The sequence below is a fragment of the Channa argus genome, chromosome 12 (genome assembly GCF_033026475.1).
Source record: "Channa argus isolate prfri chromosome 12, Channa argus male v1.0, whole genome shotgun sequence".
NCBI classification, from domain to species: domain Eukaryota; kingdom Metazoa; phylum Chordata; class Actinopteri; order Anabantiformes; family Channidae; genus Channa; species Channa argus.
Genome location: NC_090208.1, coordinates 6,661,268 through 6,684,654, shown reverse-complemented (window position 1 = coordinate 6,684,654; position 23,387 = coordinate 6,661,268). Strand labels below are relative to the sequence as shown.

General features: G+C 37.7%; 1 protein-coding gene across 2 annotated transcripts; it reads left to right on the top strand.

Moving 5' to 3' along the window:
• The first annotated feature begins 24 nt into the window (after positions 1–24).
• Positions 25–23,342, top strand: LOC137137190 (tetratricopeptide repeat protein 39B). Of its 2 annotated transcripts, XM_067523137.1 has the most exons (20): positions 25–169; positions 2,750–3,051; positions 12,843–12,877; positions 13,088–13,192; positions 14,029–14,160; positions 14,510–14,580; positions 14,675–14,742; positions 15,287–15,351; positions 15,984–16,089; positions 16,438–16,503; positions 16,607–16,715; positions 16,976–17,043; positions 17,225–17,284; positions 17,770–17,931; positions 18,225–18,316; positions 18,398–18,518; positions 18,708–18,819; positions 19,002–19,119; positions 19,225–19,341; positions 20,072–23,342. In XM_067523137.1, exons 2-20 carry the CDS (start codon positions 3,013–3,015, stop codon positions 20,166–20,168), a joined length of 1,743 nt encoding a protein of 580 aa, XP_067379238.1. In that variant the 5' UTR covers positions 25–169; positions 2,750–3,012; the 3' UTR covers positions 20,169–23,342. The 2 variants fall into 2 exon arrangements, with proteins under 2 accessions (XP_067379238.1, XP_067379239.1); XM_067523138.1 differs by lacking the exon at positions 14,029–14,160.
• The last annotated feature ends 45 nt before the right edge of the window (positions 23,343–23,387 follow it).

The following is a 23,387-nucleotide window of genomic DNA, read 5'->3' as shown; positions in this document are numbered from 1 at the left end:
CCAGTATATTTATCTGTATAGCTGAGATTATTTATTTCATATTGTAAATGAATGTGTAATTTTTAAACGGGGCTTAACAGTGTTTGGGTGAATTGCCACACCTGAATAGGTGCAGGATGCCTGGATGTTCATTCGGTCAACCGGTCTCCCATTTGGTGCATTATTACAGGTAATAATATTTTAATGGGGTCAAACATTGACTCTGAAAATGACTCATACCAGGACAGTGATTGTGTCTCTTCTACTAACACACTAGTTTTTAATTTATCTTTCATTAAACCAGTTACTTGTGCACTATACATACATACCTTAAATAATCTTCAGACTACTTTAAATCATCAGAACAAATGCAACAAAAACTTGCTTAACTTTTAAATAGTCCACATAACTTTAACCTACCTCTGCTAAGTGTTACCCATTATGAAGAGACGGCCTTTTTTGTTTTTTGGAGTATTTCAGAGACGCTGTTTATTGGGACAACTGGTCCTCATGAGGCCGTAGAAAAGCCTGGTGTAAACTCCCCTCTTTCCCTGAGCCACTGTTTTAATTCAAAAGGTGCTTTGCTTTATTTCACACAACTATATTCTTTGAGGAGGTGACTGAGGGCTGATGGGTATTTTTAATGTGCTTTGTTTTCCCTAAATAATTTCATGTTAGACTAATTTTGAAACTCGGTTGGATTTGAATTTAGATTGAAAGCATTAAATGGTCATTTATGAACCTTAACATTCACACTTCAGCTGCTGAGGAGGACTTGGTGCCTTGCTAAAAGGAACCGCGAGCTGCTCAGTGTTTTATAAACTTTGTACAGAGATTTTACTATATTTTATTGTGACACAGTGGATTTTTTTTTTTTTTTTTGGGATGATTTTAAGTATGTGCATTTGTTTTCTAGATGGATATTAACTGTTGTGTAAATATTTAAATTTTTACTCAGAATTCTTAAATAATATTGGTTTACAACAATGACATGTCTCAAGTCTGAATAATTGTACTTCACATAATTGCAAAATATGACCTTTTCCCCCACAGCTGTACTACACACTGACTCATCTTTTCACGTTTTGGAAAGAATTTACATCTCTTTACTTTACAGTGAATTTGTAGTAAAAGTACGTTTCTCTTGTATATTTTTGTTTTGTTTTGGTGCATTTAATGTCTGTTTTTAGTTATTTGATTGTTGTTTGCATTTCTTATGTATAGCTTCAGATCATTGTTAATCCTTTGTGAGTCACTAATTTTGTGTGGTCTAGCAGACCTCTGGGCCCCCTGACCTCTCTGACCCCTAACCTGTACCTGTTTACTAATCTATCAGTGCTTTTAGTTGGTGCTCATTTTATTGAGGTGAAAATTTTATTTGGAATTTAAATGTGTATTTGTTTTTTCCAAACAATATACACACAGCAACCTAAACATACAAAGTGAAAATCTACTTTGAAGTGTTCACCTCTTCCTCCTTTCTAACAATCCTCTCAAGTTCCATCAAATTGTGTCTTAGCGAATTTAGTTAAGAGACTTCAGGATTATGTACTGGTGGATTCAAATATCTATCATTGAACATTTACTAAGGACACTCAGATGATATGATATAGGACGTGATGTTTATGACAACCATTTTGATGATTAAATATATTATTCCTCTGGGTGGATATTTGTGAGTGTTGCCCTATGGATGGATTACTGGACCTACTGGGAACGGGCCCATGGGCAAGAGTCAGTAAACTTTCATGTTGAAAAGAGCACGATTAAAACTAGAAAAGCAGGTGGGCTCCAGTCTAGAACAGTTCAAAGTTCAGGCAAACCAGATGCCCATGGGCTGAACTTGTTTAAAGTAAAGGCGGTGAATACTAACCCCCTCCCAAAAAAATATGAATATATATATACACACACACACACACACACACACATACACATACATATTTGGGTCTAAAGTTTGCTTCCCCTTATGGCAAATAGTAAAAGATCTAAATTTTCATCAACATCTTTAAAGGATATTCAGCTAGTGCCAATGTACCTTTGTCTAAAGATAATTTTTAACTTTATTTTTTATCGAAGGGAATATAAACTTGTATACCAATTATTTTCATAACATATATTTCTTTTTTTTAACTTCAGATCATAAAGGAACATTTGTACCAGCTGAATTTTAAAGTGACTTAAAATTGGGGGAAAAAACAAAGCAACGTGCTATGAGAAGTATTTCCATTATGTAAGACACAAGTGCAAGAAAAAACTGAATTACATTTTTTTTTATGTGCATTGAGTTAAATGTAATTACACGCAAATGTAAATACAAGTGAATGTGCAACATGTTTTCATTTGTTACAATTTGTAATTGAATATTGTGTAATGAAAAAAAGGCCAGTCTTTTTTTCTCCTGACTTTATTCTTGAAAAATGAATATTTTCTTAAAAACGTATATTTACGTAATTGTTGCTGATGTTAGGGAGTGTTTTCCACGCTTCAAAAAATAGTTTTTTCTCTGAAGTTGACATAATGATCTAGAAGGAATTAAGTCTTTTATTATTATGATTTTATGATTATGATTATTAACTGTTTGTACTTTTAAAGCACAGTGTTGTAAAATTGCATGTTTTATAAAAATAACTATGTAAAATTACCACCTTTGCTTGTAAAATATATTTTTTTAAAGAATAAATGTGCTTTCAGGAATAAACTAATATACGCCAATGAATCCCTCTGTCCCTCTCTGTCTCCCTCTGTCTCCCTCTCTCTCTCTCTCTCTGAGGGCGGAGAAAAGTAAAAACGGGAGGTGCGTTTTCCGTCTGTGTGTACTGAAACGTAGACGGCATTTCGCGGAAGAGCGCGGAGCATCGGCAGACCGACGCCACCGAGGACACGTCGGTGCGCATCGAAGGGAGCAAAAACAGGTACGCAGCAGCAGAGGATCCCGGGCCGTGTGACACAGAGCGAAATGGGATTGTGGTCCTCCTGGTAGCGGCAGTGGAACCGAGCTGCGGACCTGAAGGACGACAGGCGCCGGCCACAGACATGGCACACGTAGGCAACGGAGCCAGCGCCGAGGAGGAGGTAGGACCGACACAGACACATCACATTTAATATTTTTATGGTCTGTGATATGGTTTATTTCAAATGGCCACAGACTTTACCCAGGGAGTCTGTAGCCTGACTGTGTGTGTGTGTGTGTCCTTCTGCTGTAATATCATCATCCTCTAGTTTGAGAGTTCAGCTAAAGTGGCAAAATGCACTGAGGCACTAGGGATGGATGGATAATACGAAAATGTTTCTTATCCTTTTTGTGTTTTTTTTTTTTTTTTTTTTTTTTTTTGGAGGTGGGGGTCATTTTGTACCTGTTTTTCTAGATTTCTAATTAGTTTTTAATGTGTTGTCAGTGCTTTTGTGTTTGTTAGGATAATTTTAATGTCACTGCTCATCGTGTCTTGGTTTTGTTTGGCATCTTTTCATGATGGTTCAGGTCATTCAATGTCTTTTAAGTGATGTCTAGCAGGCAAATGACGTCAGGGGCTCAGGCCTTGGCTCATGGGCGTCTGGGCCTGTGCCCAGTATGTTGTTTCAGTAATCCATCCATGTGGGGCACCGCTAACAAATATTGACTCACACCAATAATTTATCATTCGGTCGTCTGAACAGTCCTCATGAAGCTCACTTCCTCTCACCCTCTGTTCGAGGTACCTGTGGGACTTCCATTCCAGTCTTGTGTTCCTACAGTGACCTAAACTAAATTTGTCTGTTGTCCTCGATAGTACATAACCACTGTATAGTATATGTAAAGTCTTATTTGTTTCGGAATAAACTTTATCAGGAGGTGAAAAACTGCTTTATCTCAGGGAACAGTGGTACTTTATACAAGGACTGTCGTTTATTGAAGCTCTTTCTCCTGTGTCATCCTTCTGTTGTAGTTCTGTGAGACTGTATTTCTAGTGATTTATGCTGATTTCACTGTTTGGGTACCTGTAGTGTCCACTGTCCTCAGGATTGACATTTTGTAACCTTATCTTCACTCATACATGTTTTTCTTTTCTCCCAGTAACAGCAGAGAAAATGATCGTGTTTGTTTTCTTCACGCTGCACCTCACATGTATGTTACACTTGAGTATGCAACAGTTAAAGTATCATTTGTTTCCCAGCTCTCCTCATTTAGAGCTCGGTTTTCCATTGTTTATTTATTTAAAAAGGGGGAGGGACAGCGTCTCTATAGTATCTCTATACTGGGATTATATAATACATTTGCATTGACCTTCGTGTAGGACATTTTCTTCTTTTATGATGACATTATCGTTCTACTTGTGATACTTGAAGTTATCCTTGTACAGCTCAGGTGAGCTGTGAGCAACCTGCTGCTGATTATTGTATTTATCTATTTGCACTGTGTAATCTGCTTTAAGAGAGACAATACTATCCTGTGTGTATGTGTGGGCTTATGTAAATGACATATCTTTTTTTTTTTTTTTTTTTTCAACCACAGGCTGCCTTCTCCAGAACTAACCTAGGAAGTTGGATAATTACACATAATGATCTAAAATGACCAATAATTACATCACTAATATCTAAATTGGAAGGCTGACATGCCCATAACCCTGGAGAAGGAAAAGTCTTAGGTGGTTTCTTTTCAGTTACACGGTGCTAATTTATCTAGTGAGGTTTTTTTAACCTAAGGGAAAAGCTTGAAGGGGTCCAGAGATGCTCTTAAAGGATCTTGGGGCTTCTGGGGGGTTTATGGGGGGGCATGAGAAAACATTAAGTTTTAAGAATTGTCCAAAAATATATATGTTTTTTTCCTTTTCTTTCTTTCTTTAAAATGTTGTGCTGAGTTGTCTTTTCCTCAGCTTCTTGCAGATGTATATGAGTTGTTAGTGGGTTCTGATTGTATTTGAGTTGATATTGGATCTTAGAAAATTCTGAGAGGGCACTGTGGAAACCTAAACCTACATCTTGTCCATGTCTCTGAAGGTTCCAGTTTTAGATTTAGATGTCCTTGACTAAGTCCGGGTTGTCTTTAAAGGGGTTTTCCACATGTTCAATGAAGCTCTAAAGGTTGGTGAAGTGGATTTGAAAATTTCCCATTACAGCTAGGTGAAGATTTTTATTTCTTTTTCTTTATTTTCTAAATACTCAGGACAACAAAGTTTTTCTTTTATAGTTTTGTTTTTACGAATCCTGAGTTTCAAAGGTGTTGCGCAAGTATATCTGAAACTAACTTGTTTCTTGGTATCTTTCTGTGGTCAATGATGTTAGAATGAGTGTTTGCAGGGTCATTGCAAATGTTCAAGTGGATGTTTTGGGCCAAGTCTGAGTGTCGAAGCAGTCCTGCGTCATACCGCACCAGTTCATTTCCTCATCTGCGCTTACAAATGCTCATCTGTCAGCCGTCTTGAATCTCACTCATCATATTACAGAGGAATTCAGCTGACTTCGCTGGAGCTGTGAGAAATTTGAGGCAAGCTGTGTTTATAAAAAATGCTTAAACACAGTGGACAGTTATTGTCCAACCTCACTGCTCAGCAACGTAACAAAAAAAACATAAACATGTAGACAGAAATTATTAACCACATCTTGTCAATTCTGTCAAGGGAAGCAAAAACACAATCGGCCGTTCACCGTGCTGGTAACATCCAATTAGGCGACTGAATGTGTTTGCTGTCACCTTTTGACCCTGGAACTCTTCCCCCCGAACTTAATTCTGCTGATTAGTTCAGACTAATCTTTTCTGTTAAAAAAAAAAAAAAAAACGGTATGAATGGAACAGTCTGGAATTTCATTACAGGATGTTCTTCAAACTGCATTTGTCTTGCTTGAATTTCCCACAACCCTCTGTTGATGGCTGTTTAGCTTATTGACTTCCATCAACAAAAGCTGTTGGTGGCTTAAGAGTCTTTGTTTATTATTTACCTGCTCAGCCGTTCTGCAAATCCATGGATTTTAGGCAGGAAGTTTTTCGAGCACTCTTTGTGAAATATATATATGTATTTAAATATAAATATTTATATGATACTTTTTTAATATATACAACTTTTGGAAAGAAAGTGAAGAATGTAAACAAAATGCTAAATATTGCAGATGCTGCATTTTCTTGCTCACAGTCAGCTAATAAGTGCAACTGTGTCTTGCCAAAAGTGTCCAGACAGGATGAGTAAGCACAATATGGTTTTTAAGAAAACACAAGGAGATCATTGTATACCTCACCTTGGCTAGACTCCAATCCCTTCCTGTTCCCTCTGTCAGGCCCAAAAGTCCAAGCTGCACCTCTCAAGTAAAGAGTGAAAGAACTTTCCTGATTTTAAGGTTTTAGGATCAGATTCTGGGAAACATTGTACACTTTTGAAAAGCCACATTGTGATTTTAAAGGGTCGTAGATGTGCGGTGAGTTTTTAAAGGGTTAATAAGAAAGCTTTTTAACCATTGGTGAGGTTAAAAGGATCAATGTGGAGGATTGTGGGGATTCCTCTTTGGAATGGAAGTGTATACAGTAGGCTTCAGGTGCTTACAGTATTACTGAATGGATTTAAATTAGCTTTCAGGTTGTTCTAGGTTGTGTATTTAAAATTGTAGGTTTGTGACTGTTTGTGTGGAGGTTCACATTGAGTCGGTTGGTGGAGTTTTAAAGCTCTTCATAAGATCCATGAAACCTAATAATAATTATCAAAAATGTTTTATAAAACGTTTACCTACCGTTTTAGGGGTTTAGGGATGAAGGTAGTGTCTCTCTGGGTCCTTTCACAAAAGCCAATAGGATTTTTTCCACTGACATTTGGTTTATTGTGGAAACTTAGCTCAGTGACAAACAGACATTTCTGATACCTACATGTCTTGTTCAGCAAGATAATCTAAACAGATGAACACTTTTTTTTAAGCCTAAACACAGTGGCTGCGGTTACATTGACAGAATTACAATTAGATTTACCCTGATTAGAGATTCCAACTTATTTGTTTATATAGACGCTGATCTAAATAGATGCACATTTACACGCACAATAACATTTAATCAGAATATACCTTTTGTGTGTGTGGAACCCTCTGGAGTTTCTGTGTGTTGTTGCTTTCTGTGGACCCTGATTTCCTTCCTGTGGTCATAGTCAGTGAGGAGCAGGATGGTTCCTCAATGAATTGAGCCGACGTCTTTTGAGGAGATTCCACAGGTTGTATCATGACTTTGTTTGGGTTTAGAGGTGGTTGTAAAGGTTCTGCTAAAGTCACTGCAAGGGATCAGTTTACCCTCAATGAGGTTAAAGCATATTTATGACTAACATTCAATGGTTTATTTATCATTTATTTGAAGCTTCTCATTGGCCAATAAATTTGGGGGGGTTTCCGAGCGTGTCTGTGTGTGTGTGGGGTAAACGCACACAGTGTGTAGGTCTTCACTAATTGATTAGAAGCTGCTGCTGCTGCTTTCATAAGGGAAGTTTCTCTTTGACCCCACCATGAGTGTAATATCATACAATGGTCAAGCGGCTTCTTTGTTCCTCGTTTCCTGTTTTAATTCAGCTTCAGGCCAAAAAACACTGAAAACCTGGACCCAGTACTTACAAAAAAAGAAAATCCTCTTCTCTGCTTGGATCATGGAATCCATTGTCAGTTTAAATTTTTATTAGGCCACAGGTATAGTTTACCTCAGCTCCATTTCCCACCTCAGGCTGACAGATAAACCATTGGAATAAAAACCTCAAATACTTTTCTGCAGCCATCTGCCAATGGCAGCTTTTGGTTGGTTGTTACCTGATTTACTCGCAAAACAACACAACACTGTACTAACTTTCAGGTAAGAAAATGGGCCTTACGGCAATCAAAAATTCTAAGTTTGGTAAAATGGCATAAAATTGTATACACTCACACAGGTACAAATTAATGAAGGGGATTTACACTTAAAAAAATTGGGCAAACATATGTAATTTCTAAATAAATAGGATTTATCTTGGTTATACAAGTGAAATGTTCAAAATATTTATATAAATATACAGTAGCTATATACCATAAAATAAATTTTAAAAATTTAAAAAAATCTGACCTACTAGTTGTTTGGAAAGATATAGGTTGTAAAGTTGATTATAAATCTTGAAGTATATTTTTTCATCATAAATCTTCTACTATTTACAGCCTTTACTGCCATGAAAGTTAATGTTCTCATGGGAAACTTAATTTCAGGCAGTGCTAATAAGCTTTATTAGCATTTTTGTTCTAGAAAAAAAACACTGAGAGTTCAGAGAAATCTGTTGTTTATTATTCACTAATGGATTTTTACAGGTAATAAAATAGGTACAGATGAACTGAAAATACTGTCTTTTTTTGTTTTGTTTATATAATTATAAACGTACTATTTTGAAAACAGAGATTTGATGGTGGGAAAATATTTTAATTATTTTTTGTCATTTTATTTTATGATCTATCAATTCAATACTCATAATTTGTACATATATATATTTCTTGAACACGGGGCATATTTTCATTTAATTTTGTCATAATATCTGCAGCAAATTATTGACTAATCTACCTGTGAGAACTCGTTTGCATCTTCTCATTTGCGCTGGCGGACAAACTTTGAGTGTTCTGCCTATTGTGCTGTGAGCGGCTGGTTGAACAGCATTCCTCTAGTATAACACACAAGTAGCAGAAACTTATGTCATTTTGTGTTTGAATCACTGAACGTTGTAAACTGACAAAAACAATGACAGAGTGTGAGGGAATGTCAGAGAGAGCATCTGTTTGTAGGGGATAGAGGGAGTGAGAGAGCGATGTAGGTGTGAAAAGAGAGGACGGGTGTGAGCACTGAGCGTCTGTTTGGACGCACACACCCACACACACATTTATTTTGCAATCTTTGTGAAAATCGTCTACAACCGCCTCCCGTCACTACTTCATTTTACCCACATACCCGTCTTCCCTTCGTGGTGCCTCCATGGGATGTGTTGCTACTGAAGCTGTAAAATGGTGGGGAAACAAACAACACCGGAGCAAAACTTGAAAGTTCAATCCAATTCACATTTTTCCCTTATTCTTTAAACTCTCATTCACACATAGTGTAGAATCAGCAAATCCTTTTTCAAGTTGGCATATAAATCTTTTATTAATCATATAAATATTTTTGACTCTATTCAATAATTCACATTAATTGGCATAGAAACAAGAGTTGCTTTGAAATGTAACAAAATATGAGTTAAATCAATGAGTTAACTTATTGCATTACGTTGAAAAAAAAAAACAGAACTAACATTGTTAGACTTCTCACCATGCATTGTTTGAGAATGCTGTAATTTTGTAGTGTGAAGTCAAGTAATCATGGTGGAAACTTGCTGTTTCCTTAATGTATGATTAATTAGGTTATGATTACAATCAATAAAACAATGAGCACCGTGACAAAGGTTGGTGTGAAAGTTAGTCATGTAAGGTGCCCAGTGACAGAACTAACAGGATTATTTTAAATTAAATTCTAAATTAACAACAAACAAATCTCATTCAACTATAGACAAATATTTCAGTATTTTATGCAACAGCTTTTAATCAAGATAACCTTTTTTTTTTTTTTTGACTGTGTAAGAAGAATTAATTGCTTTTTTTGTTGTTTTTATTGTTTTGGACATAAAATCTTAGCGCTGCCCTTCGACTCTTATACTGAAACGAGAAGTAAAGTTGTACAGTGTAGTTAAATTGGGTAACATTTTAAAAGCGCTCGTACCTCGTCAACATGATGTTTTGATGTGGGCAATAAGCCAGTTAACGCACACAAAGCAGAAGTATTTGTTTATCAGCATATCCTGCAGCTGGTGGGCACTGGGTCATGAAAACCACAGCTTTTCTTCATAATGCAGACTTTAATATTTGTGCATTGGTAGATGATTCACATTGTTCGTGCCAACTATGAGCAAACGATGAACGCAGTTCTGAGGAAACAGCCAGACAAGTTGATGTGGGCTAACAGACAGTCGGCCTCCCCAGCATCCAGTCTGCTTTTACTACCAGCCACACTTCCTGTTGCAAGCGTTGGGTTTATTTTAACCTCGAGCAGCATCTGAAGCCTTATACTTGCTCAGTGATAGTCTGAGCCAGGGGACTTCCAGAAGAGTTTTTCAGCTAAAAGCACAGAGATATTTAAATACAAAGATGGCAGAGGGAAGTTTATTCATGTACATTCACTTCTCAATACAGAATCGTACGTTGTAAGCTGGAAATTGGTGATGTCGTCCTTTTAGTTTCAAAACTAAAATGTAACAAAAATCTGAGATATTATCGTAGTAACCTGGAAATATTCATAAAGTTTGAGGATCTAACATGTTACAGATTAAGAACTTTTTCTAACTCAGAAAAAGAACCAAATTAGTAGCATTGACCTAGTGAACAGTCTGTACAATGCTGAGAACTCAAGTTCAGATGATACTCGACTCATCTGAGGCTTGTTTATGTTAATCAACCTGCAGCCGTGGTTCCTTGTTATAAATAAAACTGGTTCATGCTTAGTGTATCACAGCTTCATCCTACACAACGCTGCTGTTGGTTTTTCTTACATGGGCAGACTCTGAGTAGCATATTACAGTGCATTTCATATTTTGTGTTCATGTGCTGTTTGTTCTATGCTTCTGTGGTGCATTTAGTACAGTTTCATGTGTATGCATTTGCCTCTTTTGTTGCCAACCAGATTGTTTGGTGTCTACAAAGGACTGAGTCTATATGTGGGTCACAGTGCTGCAGTCTGTCTCTGTGTGCCCACAGCGGGTCGATGGCTGCAGGCAGCGAGTTACGAGAGTGTGTGCAACTGCAGCTGTATGCTATTATGTAAGGAGCCACTGGGCTGCTATTATTAGCCTGCTACTGAGGCTCCAGAGACAGACTGTGTGTGTGTGTGTGTGTGTGTGTGTGTGTGTGTGTGCGCTCAGAGACGGAGAGTGTGTGCGTGTGGTAGTTAAGTCTCATCACATGAACCTGAGCTCCTTGTACCAGCAGTACGACCTCGTGCTGAGCCGATGCCTTTGATATTATATATGAATGTGTCTCAGCCAATCAGCTGCCTCCACAGCTGAGTTACAAGTGTGTAAAGGTGCAGCTCCTCTAATGCCACGAGGCAGCGTCTCTAAGAAAAGCCTGAATTTCTCCACAGTTCAGCCCTCAGTGCTGCCTTTTCATTGCCTCCACTGTTACAGGTGTATTTAAAGATAAAGAAAATGTATTGTTGTGGTTAAGATTGATAGTTTGTTTCTTCTCATCTCCCTGCAGACCTTCTGCCAGCATTAATTAGCAAAGATGGCAGAGTGTTTATACCAAACTATGTGCTGCAAAACAACCCTTTTATAAGACACTTTTTATTAGGTATACCTGTAAAATTAAAAGCAAACTAAAGCCCCTTTCAGACTTGCACCTGAATTCAGACATTGTCCTGGCTTTTTCTGGGGTGGGTGTACATGTGAATGCAAACGCGCAAGTCTGTTGGCCCTGAGAGAGGTAGAAATCAGGAATAGTCTGCCTGCTTGCAAATTCTACAAAACAAATGGAACCATCTGAAATGTGCCTAGTAACACCATTTTATCTATTTATGAGTTACCTTGTGCTAAAAGTTCTACCTTGTCAGTCTGGCAGCAGGTGGCTAATCAGAATTTGGGTGGTGGCCAACCCCAGACCACAACTCTGGCCCCTCTCTTCCAGAACTGTGACAATACTACTGCATTTTATTACTGAGGCCATAATGAGTGGTGAAGTCATTGCAGTGCAATTTTTAAAACGTAGTTGTAATGTTTTGGACCCCTCATTCATTTTAAATGGGGAATTTAGAAGCTATTAAGTTACAACAATGTATGCTGACTATGAAAGATCAGCCATTTGGGGATTAAACATGACAAGGTTTCAAACCATAAGACCAATTAAAGATAAAGTCAGAACTGCTGAACATTCAAATGTGAGGAGAGAATTTTTCATTTTTGGGGTTTTTTTTGTTAATTGGAAATTGCAAAATACTGTGTTTAGCAATATAAAAGTATTCAGTTCATATTTTGTAAATATGGAAGAGTCTGTAGTTTATGTACAAAAAAATTGAAATTAACCAGCTAGTTGGAGAGAGTCTGGGAGATGTGCAAATAAAGAATAAATAAATAATATTTATAGTAAAAAAAATGCCAAAACATGTTAATTCTAATTAAAACTAATATTTAAATGCAAACATTTGTGTGTGTGTGTGTGTGAATTAAAGTTGCACTGTTACATGGGCTGGTGCACATGATCCCAAATGAGAGGCATTAGACACACAGGCAGATATCTGGTCATAAAATAATAAATCTGATGCTGCCTGATAAAATGTTACGGGTAGCCCGAGTTGATAAAATTCAACCTCTGGGATTCATGAATGTGCAAAATAAAAATATTCAGTCTGGACCAAAGTCTGTTTCCACTGAGATAAACCTAATCTAATCTAAGAACTTGGAGAGTTTTTTGTTGACATACTTCAGTACTGATGAAAGTAGATGCGGAGCTGTTGTGTTCAAATATTTGGACAACAAGTACAGTGCAAGAGTCTGCAGAGATACGAGATGTGTGTGGGAGAGAAAAGGGCACATAAATATTGTGTTATTATGTAAGAAGTTACTTTGTATGTGGAATATTATATATAGTACATGCACAACTGTAGGTTTTCTCTTTGGACATTTTAGTCTTGTTATGGCCTTGTTCCATCTCTTAGATGTTGATCAGGGATCCGCTGACCCCCTGTGCTCTTGGACTGCGCCCTGTGGTCCTGTTCTTTGACAGTCTTTATTCATTTTCTGTGCCTGCTACTTGAGAGTCTGTTTTGAACCAGAAAAAATAGTCGATAATGTTCTGTAACTGTAAAATAAATGTAACAAGACTGTTTCTGTGTTTTCCAGGACTGTTTTGAAGATGCCTACGATCGGATACCTGCGTGAGTACGAATGCACACATGCCTGCTGTGCCTCAGTATTATATAAAACAAGTAGAGGTGTGTGTGTGTGTGTGTGTGTGTGCGTGTGTGTAAAAGAGTAAAAAAAAAAAAAGATGATTTATCATGTTTTCCTGTCAGCCTTCATTTACTATTAGCTCACTTCCTATTTTGATGGTTGATTTCTCTTTGTGTGTGTGTGTGTGTGTACAGGGCCTGTCAGATGGACTTGCAGACAGCCATCCAGGAGACTCAGTGTGCTCTTAACCTGGTCCTAAACAACAAGTTCTCTGAAGCTCTGGACCTTCTCAAACCATGGTAACCATGGCAGCACATCAGCGTGTATTTGTGTAGTCGTAATAGCTAGAGAATGAATACTACTACTACTACTACTACTGTCATTACCACTGATACTGTTATATTAATGCTGCTGATATTAGGACTGGTATGTGATATTACTAGTGTTATTGTCACTGGTGCAGATATTGTAAGTAATACTGCTACTATTGTCTTTTTTATTATTGACATTACCACTGACAAAACTTCAGGTACTCGTACTACTAGTAGACTGATGTTAACTACTTTTCCTCTTTCTGTGGCAGTAGTATCACTGTACTGGTACTACTACTACTACTACTACTACTATTAATACTATAACTATTGCCACTTTAACTAATAGTGGTAGTATGTTAGTAGTGATATTGATAGTCAATAATACTGCTACTGGTATTATTACCACTAGTATCACTACTACTGGTACTGCTCAAAATAGTGATACTCTTTTTGGTACTATCTCTACTGCAGTACCTGAGGTATACTGTTATAAACCACTTATGGCATCACCATGGCTCTGTTACTAGCAGTGCTGCTGCTGGTCTTACAGTACTGGTACTGTACTACCTCTTGTATTGTTATTACTTTAACTGAAATCCTGTTACTGATGTTATTACAAGTAGTAATGTACTGGTATTTTTCATTTTGCTACTAATGTATTACCACTGCACACACTACTACTACTACTACTACTGCAAGAACTGGTACTACTCAGTACTACCACTATCACCGCTACATTCACCTAGTTGTCTTACAACGAAGTGTGATTACATTGTGTAGTTGTAGCCGAATGTCATACAGTATACGTGGCCTGTGTGCAGGTGGAGGGACAGCATGTACCACGCACTGGGCTACAGCAGCATCCTGGTGATGCAGGCAACCATGACCTTTGAGCACAGAGACATACAGACTGCCATGGCAACCATCAAAGAGGCATTACAGACTTGTCAGAGGTGAGACAGAGGATGTACAGTACTTTTTTCTTGGAGGACATTTTGACTTATTGCAGATGTAAAAAATAGGAAAGAGGCTGAACATCCTGGTTTACTGTGACATCACTGTGGCTTATGTGGACACGTGAATAGGTTACAGTTATCTTTAGAGTAACTGGTGATATGTGCACGTCCACTGTGACAAGTCAAAATGTCTGTGGTTAAAAAGACCTGTTTGTTAAAGAGTTATTTTAAAGCATTTTACCTTTATTGGCTACATGAATGTAGAGCGCGAGTATACTTTCCTGTCAGTCTTTACAATGATACGGGCTTTAAGATTTAAAGTCTATAAACCAAACTCCTTCCTCAGGTTCAGGAAGAGGAACTCGATGGTTGGATCTCTGTCCAGTCTGATCAGCAAGCAGTCCAAACGGCATGAAGGTAGATGAACATTTAAAAAAAGGATGTGGAGAAATGAAAATAAAGAAAACGAAAAGCAGCAGGAAGTCACTGCGCTGTGTTTGTGTGTTTGCAGAGGAGATGCACGCAGAGATCTGCTATGCCGAGTGTCTGCTGCAAAAAGCCACACTGACGTTTGTACAGGTCAGAGCTGGCTTCACCTGTTTGTATGTGCTTCAACTGCTGTAGGTTTGGTGGAGTTCAGTTCCTCAAATGTCCAGTAGATGTCATAGACAGTTCTTTATGGTTTTCCATGTCAAAGTTTAATTCACAGTGGATTCAGAATATATATTCTGTAGTTTTAGTGAAACACTATTAACAGTTAAAAGGGGTCTGTTTGGTACCATATGACCTGGACCTATTTTTTGCCATAACCCCTCAAAATCCAGCAAGATCTGCTTACTTATAAATCTTCATACAGTTAAGTATTTTGTCACATATATTCCATAGTATGGAGGTAAAGATTCATGAAGCTTGCAAATAATAGAGTAGCATCTGGCTCAGGAGGACTTCCAAAGGTTTGAGCCAAATCCATACATCTGAGCAGTCACACTAGTGCTTTGTATACGTATGTATATATAATTACACAGAAAGATTTTGCATAAAGCCAAATGTAGCAAAACAGAGTGACCAACAAAAAGAAAAAACTTGTTGAAAGATGCTAATCATCTCTCTGTTCCCCTTGCAGGATGAGAACATGATCAGTTTTATCAAAGGAGGCATCAAGATTCGAACCAGCTACCAAATCTACAAGTGAGTGGCCTTTTTTAACCATTATCAAATATAACGTCTTACTGAACTCACAGCACATTAGGTGACTTCCAAAACCTGCGTAGTTGTAGTTTCCATTTAGTTTAAGAGACAGTATGTAACTTACAATATAAAGTGAGACTCAAATAACTGAAAAAGTGTCTGAAACTGGCATTTTCAGAAGTACGGATTAGCTTTCTGCAGGGTCAGCCGTCTAATGGATGCACTGAGAACATTTGTTATAAATGCTGGGGAGCTTGTTGTAATATTGTTTTACTTCATTGGCTGATGTCATACTGCAAAACTGAGGACAGATGAACAAAATGGTCTTTCCAGCGACGTCTTGTTCTCCTTTTAGTTGTAGAATCACAAAGTAAAAGGCCAGAACTTCTCTCTTTTTGTCAACTCTATGGATTCAACCATTTTTATTGGATTTATCACTAAACACTGTTTCGTCAGTGTCATCATTCAGCTTCAACCTCACGTGGCTGTAGAGAAAGCTGATTAGTACATAGAGTTTAAGTTATCCTATCACACATGAGTAAAAAAAAATCTTCCCAGCTTTAAAGGTATCTTCATTGTTTGAAGTATAGACTCAACATTTCAGAATAAATATGTTTCATGTCATCAATTAGGGATTGTCAGAATGTGCTGAACGTGACTCAGGACCTGGCCGGCCAGTCTGATTCGTTCAGACAGTTTGAGGGTGGAGTTAGGCTGGGCATCGGATCCTTTAACCTGGTAGGTGTTTAAGAGTTTTACCTTGTTCCCCCTGCATTGGCAGGTTGGACTTACCTGTACACTGTGAGCAGAAGGTTCAACTCAAACACATCCTGTAGCATCAAAGTTGACTAAACTGACTTTTGACTGTAATCTTTTCTAACAGCCAAAAGTAGGGAAAAACTTCACTGGTTTCTGGTTTGGTTAGTCCCCTTTGTTTTTGTTTTCTCCCTGCCAAAATAGGCCTATGTCATCAGCATATTGGCAAATCAAAATTAGGAGTCGACTTACTTCATACATAAAGAACACATATAAAGTCACTGAAAACGTAATCTTATTATAATCTGATCTGTTTTTTGTGTCTTTCAGATGTTGTCCCTACTCCCTCAAAGGATTTTGAGGTTGTTGGAGTTCATCGGATTCTCAGGAAATAGGGTCAGTTTTACTTCTTAAACTGAGATCCTGTGGACTCTGAAACCCTTATTTTGCAAAAGATGAAAGTCCGATTATGACTTCATCATGTTTATTCTCCTTGCAGGGGTTTGGTTTGTCTCAACTGAGAGAGGGAGCGTCAACCAACAGTTTGCGGTCAATCCTCTGTGCTCTGACTCTGCTGTTTTACAACACATACGTGTCACTGATACTTGGTAGGAAAACACACAAACAGTCTCTCTTCTTTTTATCCATTAGCCTATCGACACACACTTTATTCACACAATGGCTTAAAACCTCTAAACTGCTTCCCACATGATGAAATGTTTTGAGGGATTCAGAGGAGTGTTGTTGTTGTTGTTGTTGTTCCAAGCCTCTTTGTTATTAATATATTAACCACATTGTAGATTTTGTAACACTTGTTGAAGAAATTAATTTATGGCTGAAATTGCCTGTTGTTCTCCTTTTTAAAAAGGAACTGGGGAAGGGAACCTGGTGGAGGCTGAAGCTCTGTTGGAGCCATACCAACACAAATACCCCAAAGTAAGTAGTCACAAACACAACTACACCAGTGTGTAATCTTTTGGATGCATTCTAAATGTAGTCTTGCATAATAAAAAAATAAATAAAAAGGTTTATGAATTTAGCCTTAGTAGCATGGATGTATCCTTAATATTAACTGTGTAAAAACTAAACAAACAAAAACATTCTGTTTGTCCCACAGGGCTCCATAATTCTCTTCTACTCTGCTCGCATTGCCACGCTTCGAGGAAACTTCGAGAAGGTCTGAAACCCATTCACACATGTCACCAAAATGTATTAATTGGTTTTACTTTACTTGTCAAATGTCTTTTTAGTGAATAAAATGTTTTTACCCTCTACAGAGATCTCTCCAAAACAATAACCACTTTTAAAATAATGTCTTAACCTTTGAAAAAAAAATACTTTAATAAATTTTAGTTTTCTAATTTTTACTTTCCCGAAAGGTTCCAAACATGTCTTGTCTTTCCAAAGTCCAACTGTTTAATTGATTTTTCACAGAGATACAAGAAGTTATAGTTTGATAGTTTTAGTTGTAGTTTGATAACAAAATTAAAATCATAAGTTTCCCAAATCAATTGGAAAAGCAACAGGAACTTAATTTTATTTGTGAAATAGAAGATTGATTTCTTTTTTATTTTCCTTCGGACCTTGGCCTTGTGCTTACTCTCCTTCCTCAACACACCTGAGCAACTCACTGTTGATGTGTTAAATGCACGTTTGTTTCAGGCTCGAGCCAGATATGAAGAGTGTATTAGCAGCCAGGAGGAATGGAAGCAGATCCACCACCTGTGTTACTGGGAGCTGATGTGGACTCACTCCTACCAGCAGGAGTGGCAGCAGGCGTACCACTACGCTGACCTGCTGTGCAAGGAGAGCCGCTGGTCCAAGGTAAACACACAAGAGATGACTCATACATTTGTATTCTAAATTTTTGGAACTGCTCAGACTATGATGTTTCTATTTTTCCAGGTGGTTTTGAAAATGTTTTTCCGAAGTTTCTCTGGTCAATATTACAGAAGTCTGAGCTATTACTGTAGTACAATGTACTGTAGTGTGCCTCAAAATGTCAATCAATATGATGTATAGAAAATAAATCATATATTTTATCACTTGATATGTGACAATACTGAAGAAACTTTTTGAAATAAACAATTAAATTTCCCTTTTTTCCTAATCTCTAGGCAATCTATATGTACCAAAAAGTGGCCATCCTCAGTATGATGTCAGAGGAGGAAGCAAAAAAGACAGGGGAGGACATTGTGGAACTCTTTAGGTCAGTTAGTCTACACATTTTTCTTTTTTACACACACACCCACACGTATAAAAGTACAAACATGTGTATTTGTGTGTGCAGGCAGGTGGAGGGACTGAAGCAGCGTCTGGCAGGAAAATCCATCCCAACGGAAAAATTTGCAGTGAGAAAGTCCAGACGCTACAAAGCTGCTAACCCCATCCCCCTGGTTATCCCCGCACTGGTATACACGCGTATATTTATGCATTTCACACATCTGTGATGTGATATTTTGGTTAGCGGAAATCAAGGGGGGTTTTTTCTGTGTATTTATGTTAATGTCTTCTGGTTAACGTCTAAAGTTAACAGCAGAGTGTGTAGGTCAAACACTCACGTATTTAACAGTAACAGATGGCATTTTCGCTCTCTGTAGGAGATGATGTACATATGGAACGGATTCACCATCGTGGGCAAGCGACCAGACTGTACTGAGGCCTTGCTGATTACCATAGAGGCAGCTGAGGAGCAGCTACGCACAGACCCCAGTAAGTTCACAATGATATACTAGCACTACTGCTAACAGTTTACTACTAAAAGTGTTGTTAGACAGTAACACAGGGATTCCACAGGGTTTTGTTCTCGGCCCACTCACAGGTTTTTACAGTGCATGAAAAAGGAATATTAGGACAGTAACATTTTTGTATCTCACCTTCTTTCTCTCATTCAGATCCATCAGAGTTTCATCCAGATGACAGCTGCCTTGTCCAGATGTTGAAGGGACTCTGTCTAAAGCACCTGGGCAGGTTACTGCAGGCCGAGCTTTGCTTCACACAGGTCCTGTCCAGGTAACGCACACACAAAGACACATCGGTCAGCGTTACTGCTCATCCTCACAATTGTAAGGGGAAAATGCATAAATGTTCCTGTCTGTGTCATCGTTTGTTCTTCAGTGAGGGCCGTATTCGGTATGATCACTACTTGATTCCCTTCACTCTCTACGAGTTGGGTCTGCTCTATAAACAGCAGGGAGACTTCACCAAGGCCACAGCATACATAGAGAATGCCAAGTAAGTTCTACTCAAACACCACCCCAGAATAAGAATGTAATGTGTCATTCTAAATACCTTTAATGTCTCTTTATACTGCAACACCATATACGTTTATTGCTCATTCTTTTTGATGCACAGTACTCACCTTAGGTTTGCAAATACACCTTTTATACTGTATACACCACGGCAGCAGGCAGTGGTGTATACAGTTTAACAGTCCTACACTTTTTTTTTTTTACATTTAACACTTTGCACTAGATAAACAGATTTTTTTTCTACCGGAAAACACGTGTATATACTATAGATATCGCACTATAAATGTTTACATATTCTAGCAGAACATAATACATTTAATTATATTATGTATAAATCTTTGTAGTGTACATACACATGTACAAAACATTTAATTATGCTTTTTTTTTTTGTACATCGTTTTTATTTAATCCACTCAGACCTATCATAATATGCACACATTCTTCTCTACATAACTCCTTACTCAAATATACACACCTTTATTTATTCTTCTCAGCGTGCGAATCGTGACACACATTTGTTATTAGTACTTCACAAAGCGAAAACTTTCACACATAACTGAAGGAGTTTACAGGCTTAATGGTGAAAGGATTTATTTTGGAAGAGCTTAATGAACCTCTTTGAGTTGGTACCTACCTAGAGAAACCCAGCTCAGATGTTTAAGAAAGGATAAACTGTAGTAATTAAAAAAAAAAACTCTTGTGTTCGGCATCAGGACGAACTACAAGGACTACTCCATGGAGTCCAGACTGCACTTCAGGATCCACGCAGCTCTCAGCAGCCTCAGGGGGTCACCTGTTGGCACCCCTTAACACTTAAAAACAACCCACACTGCAACTGGTAGATGAAACAGGAGTCCGGGGATTTTCTTCAGATTTCAGCTGAACTTAACAAATCAGTTGTGATTGCAGTGTAATGAAGGAGTGTAGGTGACTTTGGGATTGTGAGATCACATGTCCACATGGACTCACTCGCTCTTTATCACTAGCAATATTTAATTTTATTTAATTTTTACTTTATTTTATTTTAATTTTTCTAATTTTATTTTATTTTATCTCACTTTGTGTTATTTATTTTTTCTATAGCTTTGAAAGGCAGGATTGTTTAAGCTTGCTTCTCTTCCCACTGCTGCCAAAGGTTCTATTGGTGGATGCAGCGATTTCAGTTTAATCGGTAATATAAGCATTAATACATACAGACTGTCACTTTAAATGCTTATTTATTACGAGACGCGGGAGAAAGCACTTAAAGGAAATTCTGTGGCAATTTCGAATGATCAAGGGGAGCAGAGGAGCACTTTTGATATAAAAAGCACAAGTTGAGAGAAAAAAGTTTCACATTTTGAGGAGATGCAACACAAATCATTAGTTGGACCACGAGGAGAAAACACTAGAGATCATCATTATTAGCAACCAAAATCATTTTCACCTCTTGCAGTTTTCTAAATAAGCCCTAAAATCAAATTCTGTCTGAAAACATGTAAATCTTATTACTTGGACACTAATCAAGGCTTTAAACTCCAATAGATTATAATTTCCTATGGAAGCTATGACTCCCTAAGAACCGTTTACTTGCAGTAATAATGTATATTTTTAGCATCGAACCATAATTGCTGACAGATTTCAGGTTGAAAAGTGTTTAAACGTGAACCTCTGAGTTCTTCATTAACAGCAGGGAGATGTATGTGTGTGTTGGAACACACAGCATTAAATGCTTTATACTTTCTTTACTTTGCCTTTTGATTTCTTTTGACGTCATGTGTGCACAGTACAGAAGTGCACACATGCAATCACAGCCTTCTTAACAACTGCAGCTTAAACAAGCATGCGCACACACGCGCGCACACACACACACACATCATAATACACTCATTCCAAGTTTGCACAAACTGACCTATATGCACCCTGAGAAGGAAAACACACACACATATGGCTGTAAACGTACAGATTTAGCAGCAATAGAAAAACTTGTTTTGCTAGTGAATCAACCTCTGAGTCGTTCTGTCAGTCAGTGTTTTACCTGTAAATGTCTCGATCTCTCAGAGGCGGAGCTGCCTGTGAGGTGGTAACTATCTCTCTTCACGACTGCAGTCATCATCGCCACAATTATGTCCAAATATAGGCTGCGTAGCTATGTTGGACATTCTGTTAATATTACCTGACTTTCTTTTTTCTTTTCTTGGTTACCTGGCCTTCAAACAGCAGCAGCAAGAAGCAGCTTTATTCCAAAAAAGAAGCTCAAAAAAGCCACTGTGTACTACCTATTCTGCAGCAGACATCTAGACCAACTAGTGAACATAGCGGAGCATTTAGCAGCTATAGAGCCAGGTACTTCCCTCAGGTGCTGGTCAAGACCAGATAATATTTAAGTTAGATTCATCCCCTGAACACAAACACGACTCCAGCAGAATGAAAATGTTGACCTGTCTGCTAGATTGTGTGCGGTGTTAAACAGACTCCGCACACAAAGTCTGCAAGGAAACAGCATGTTAGTTGTTGATTTCAGCTTCTTCTGCTGCCTCTAAGTGACCAAAAAGAAACTTTCAACTAAATAGGAATGACTTCCACTTCATACTGTACCTCTTTTGAACCTTATAAACTGCAGCTTCTTATCATCTTAAATGCATTTCTTTACCCAAAGCAGTTCTTCCTCTGAGAAACGTTTGCACGATGTAAACTACACTTCACATTTACTCGACCTCCCGTTGAGAAAATAAAGAAAACAATGAAACAATCATGATAAATCACATCTTGATAATTTCAGATTACTTTTGAAATGCTGAAGTCCGCACTGCTGTAGACAGACGGGACTGGCTAAAACTAGATAAGCCAAGAAAGATGGCATGTTTTTTTTTTCTTTTGTTATATTGTATTCTACACACAGTACACTACATAGCTCAGTATACATGAAGAGCATTTGTAATATCTGGGTACTGATAGGAAGCACAATCAATGATATCCACCATCAATGTAAACTAAAAAAGGAGCCCACTTTCTGAATAATGATTTTATGTCCTCTTGTCAACTCTATACATTAATACTGAGTTACTATAAATGTTGAGCGGGTTCAGTCCAAAGATGGATGCAAACACGTTCATTTCCGAGGACAAACACGTGTTTCACATCATGTTTAAATCCACAGTCAGATAAAACAATGTGCCGGTGATCTTTAAGAACATCTTTGCTTCCATTTTAAATATCAGGGTGAAGGGCACACTTCCAGAAAACCTGTTGAGTCCTAGAATAATACATGTGTGTTCAGAATTAGCCTTCTCCTTATAATGAATGTATCATCCTGAAGACCAAATTACATGTGTGTTGTATTATGTCATTTATTTCAATCTGTAAATTGTGCCTGTAAGTGTTTGGGTGTAATTTTCTTCACGTCTTTTTGTCATCTGAAACTTCTGAACACTTAAATTCGCCAAGTACAGAAAATATTCGGAAGCTTGTCGGTAACTCTTACTGCTAAAGTCGATAATAGTCTTGCTCCTATGACCAGAGTCCTCTATTTAAAAGAGTTGTGACAAAACAACTACACAAAGCCACAGTATTGTTCAGTTAGTTAAATTGTAATTTGGTGATGATATTTGGTTAAAGAAACTAGAAGCAGTGAAGTTATTGGTGTCATTTTACCACTTAACAGGTGGTTTAACTGATCACTCGCTTAAGTCTAATTACCATCCTTTTAAAATAACACATTTCTACTCTCATAACTTTTTTTCATAGCAGGCTTTGGTCCATGACTTTCATTCAGTTGCTTATAAATGTCAGTGCCTCTGTGTGTCTGTTTCAACTGTAATTCTTAAGGTTTTCTATAGGATTTTTTTTGCATGGTATTCTTGTATGTATGGTTGTTTTTTTCTAATATAAGATATATTACTGTATGTGCTTTATGGAAGGAAGAGATGTGTAATATTTCAGGCTTTAAGGTTAGAGATGATGGCCCCATGTGGTGCAATAAAATGAAAGAACAGTTGAGCATTTTGGGATTGGTACTGTGTTTTTCTTATGTTTGTTTGCATCTTACAG

Coding starts and splice junctions, on each gene's coding strand:
- LOC137137190 (XM_067523137.1), top strand. CDS start 3,013: ATGGCACACGTAGGCAACGGAGCCAGCGCCGAGGAGGAG. Junction 13,193..14,028: donor CTGGACCTTCTCAAACCATG/GTAACCATGGCA, acceptor GCCTGTGTGCAG/GTGGAGGGACAGCATGTACC. Junction 16,090..16,437: donor GCATCGGATCCTTTAACCTG/GTAGGTGTTTAA, acceptor TGTGTCTTTCAG/ATGTTGTCCCTACTCCCTCA.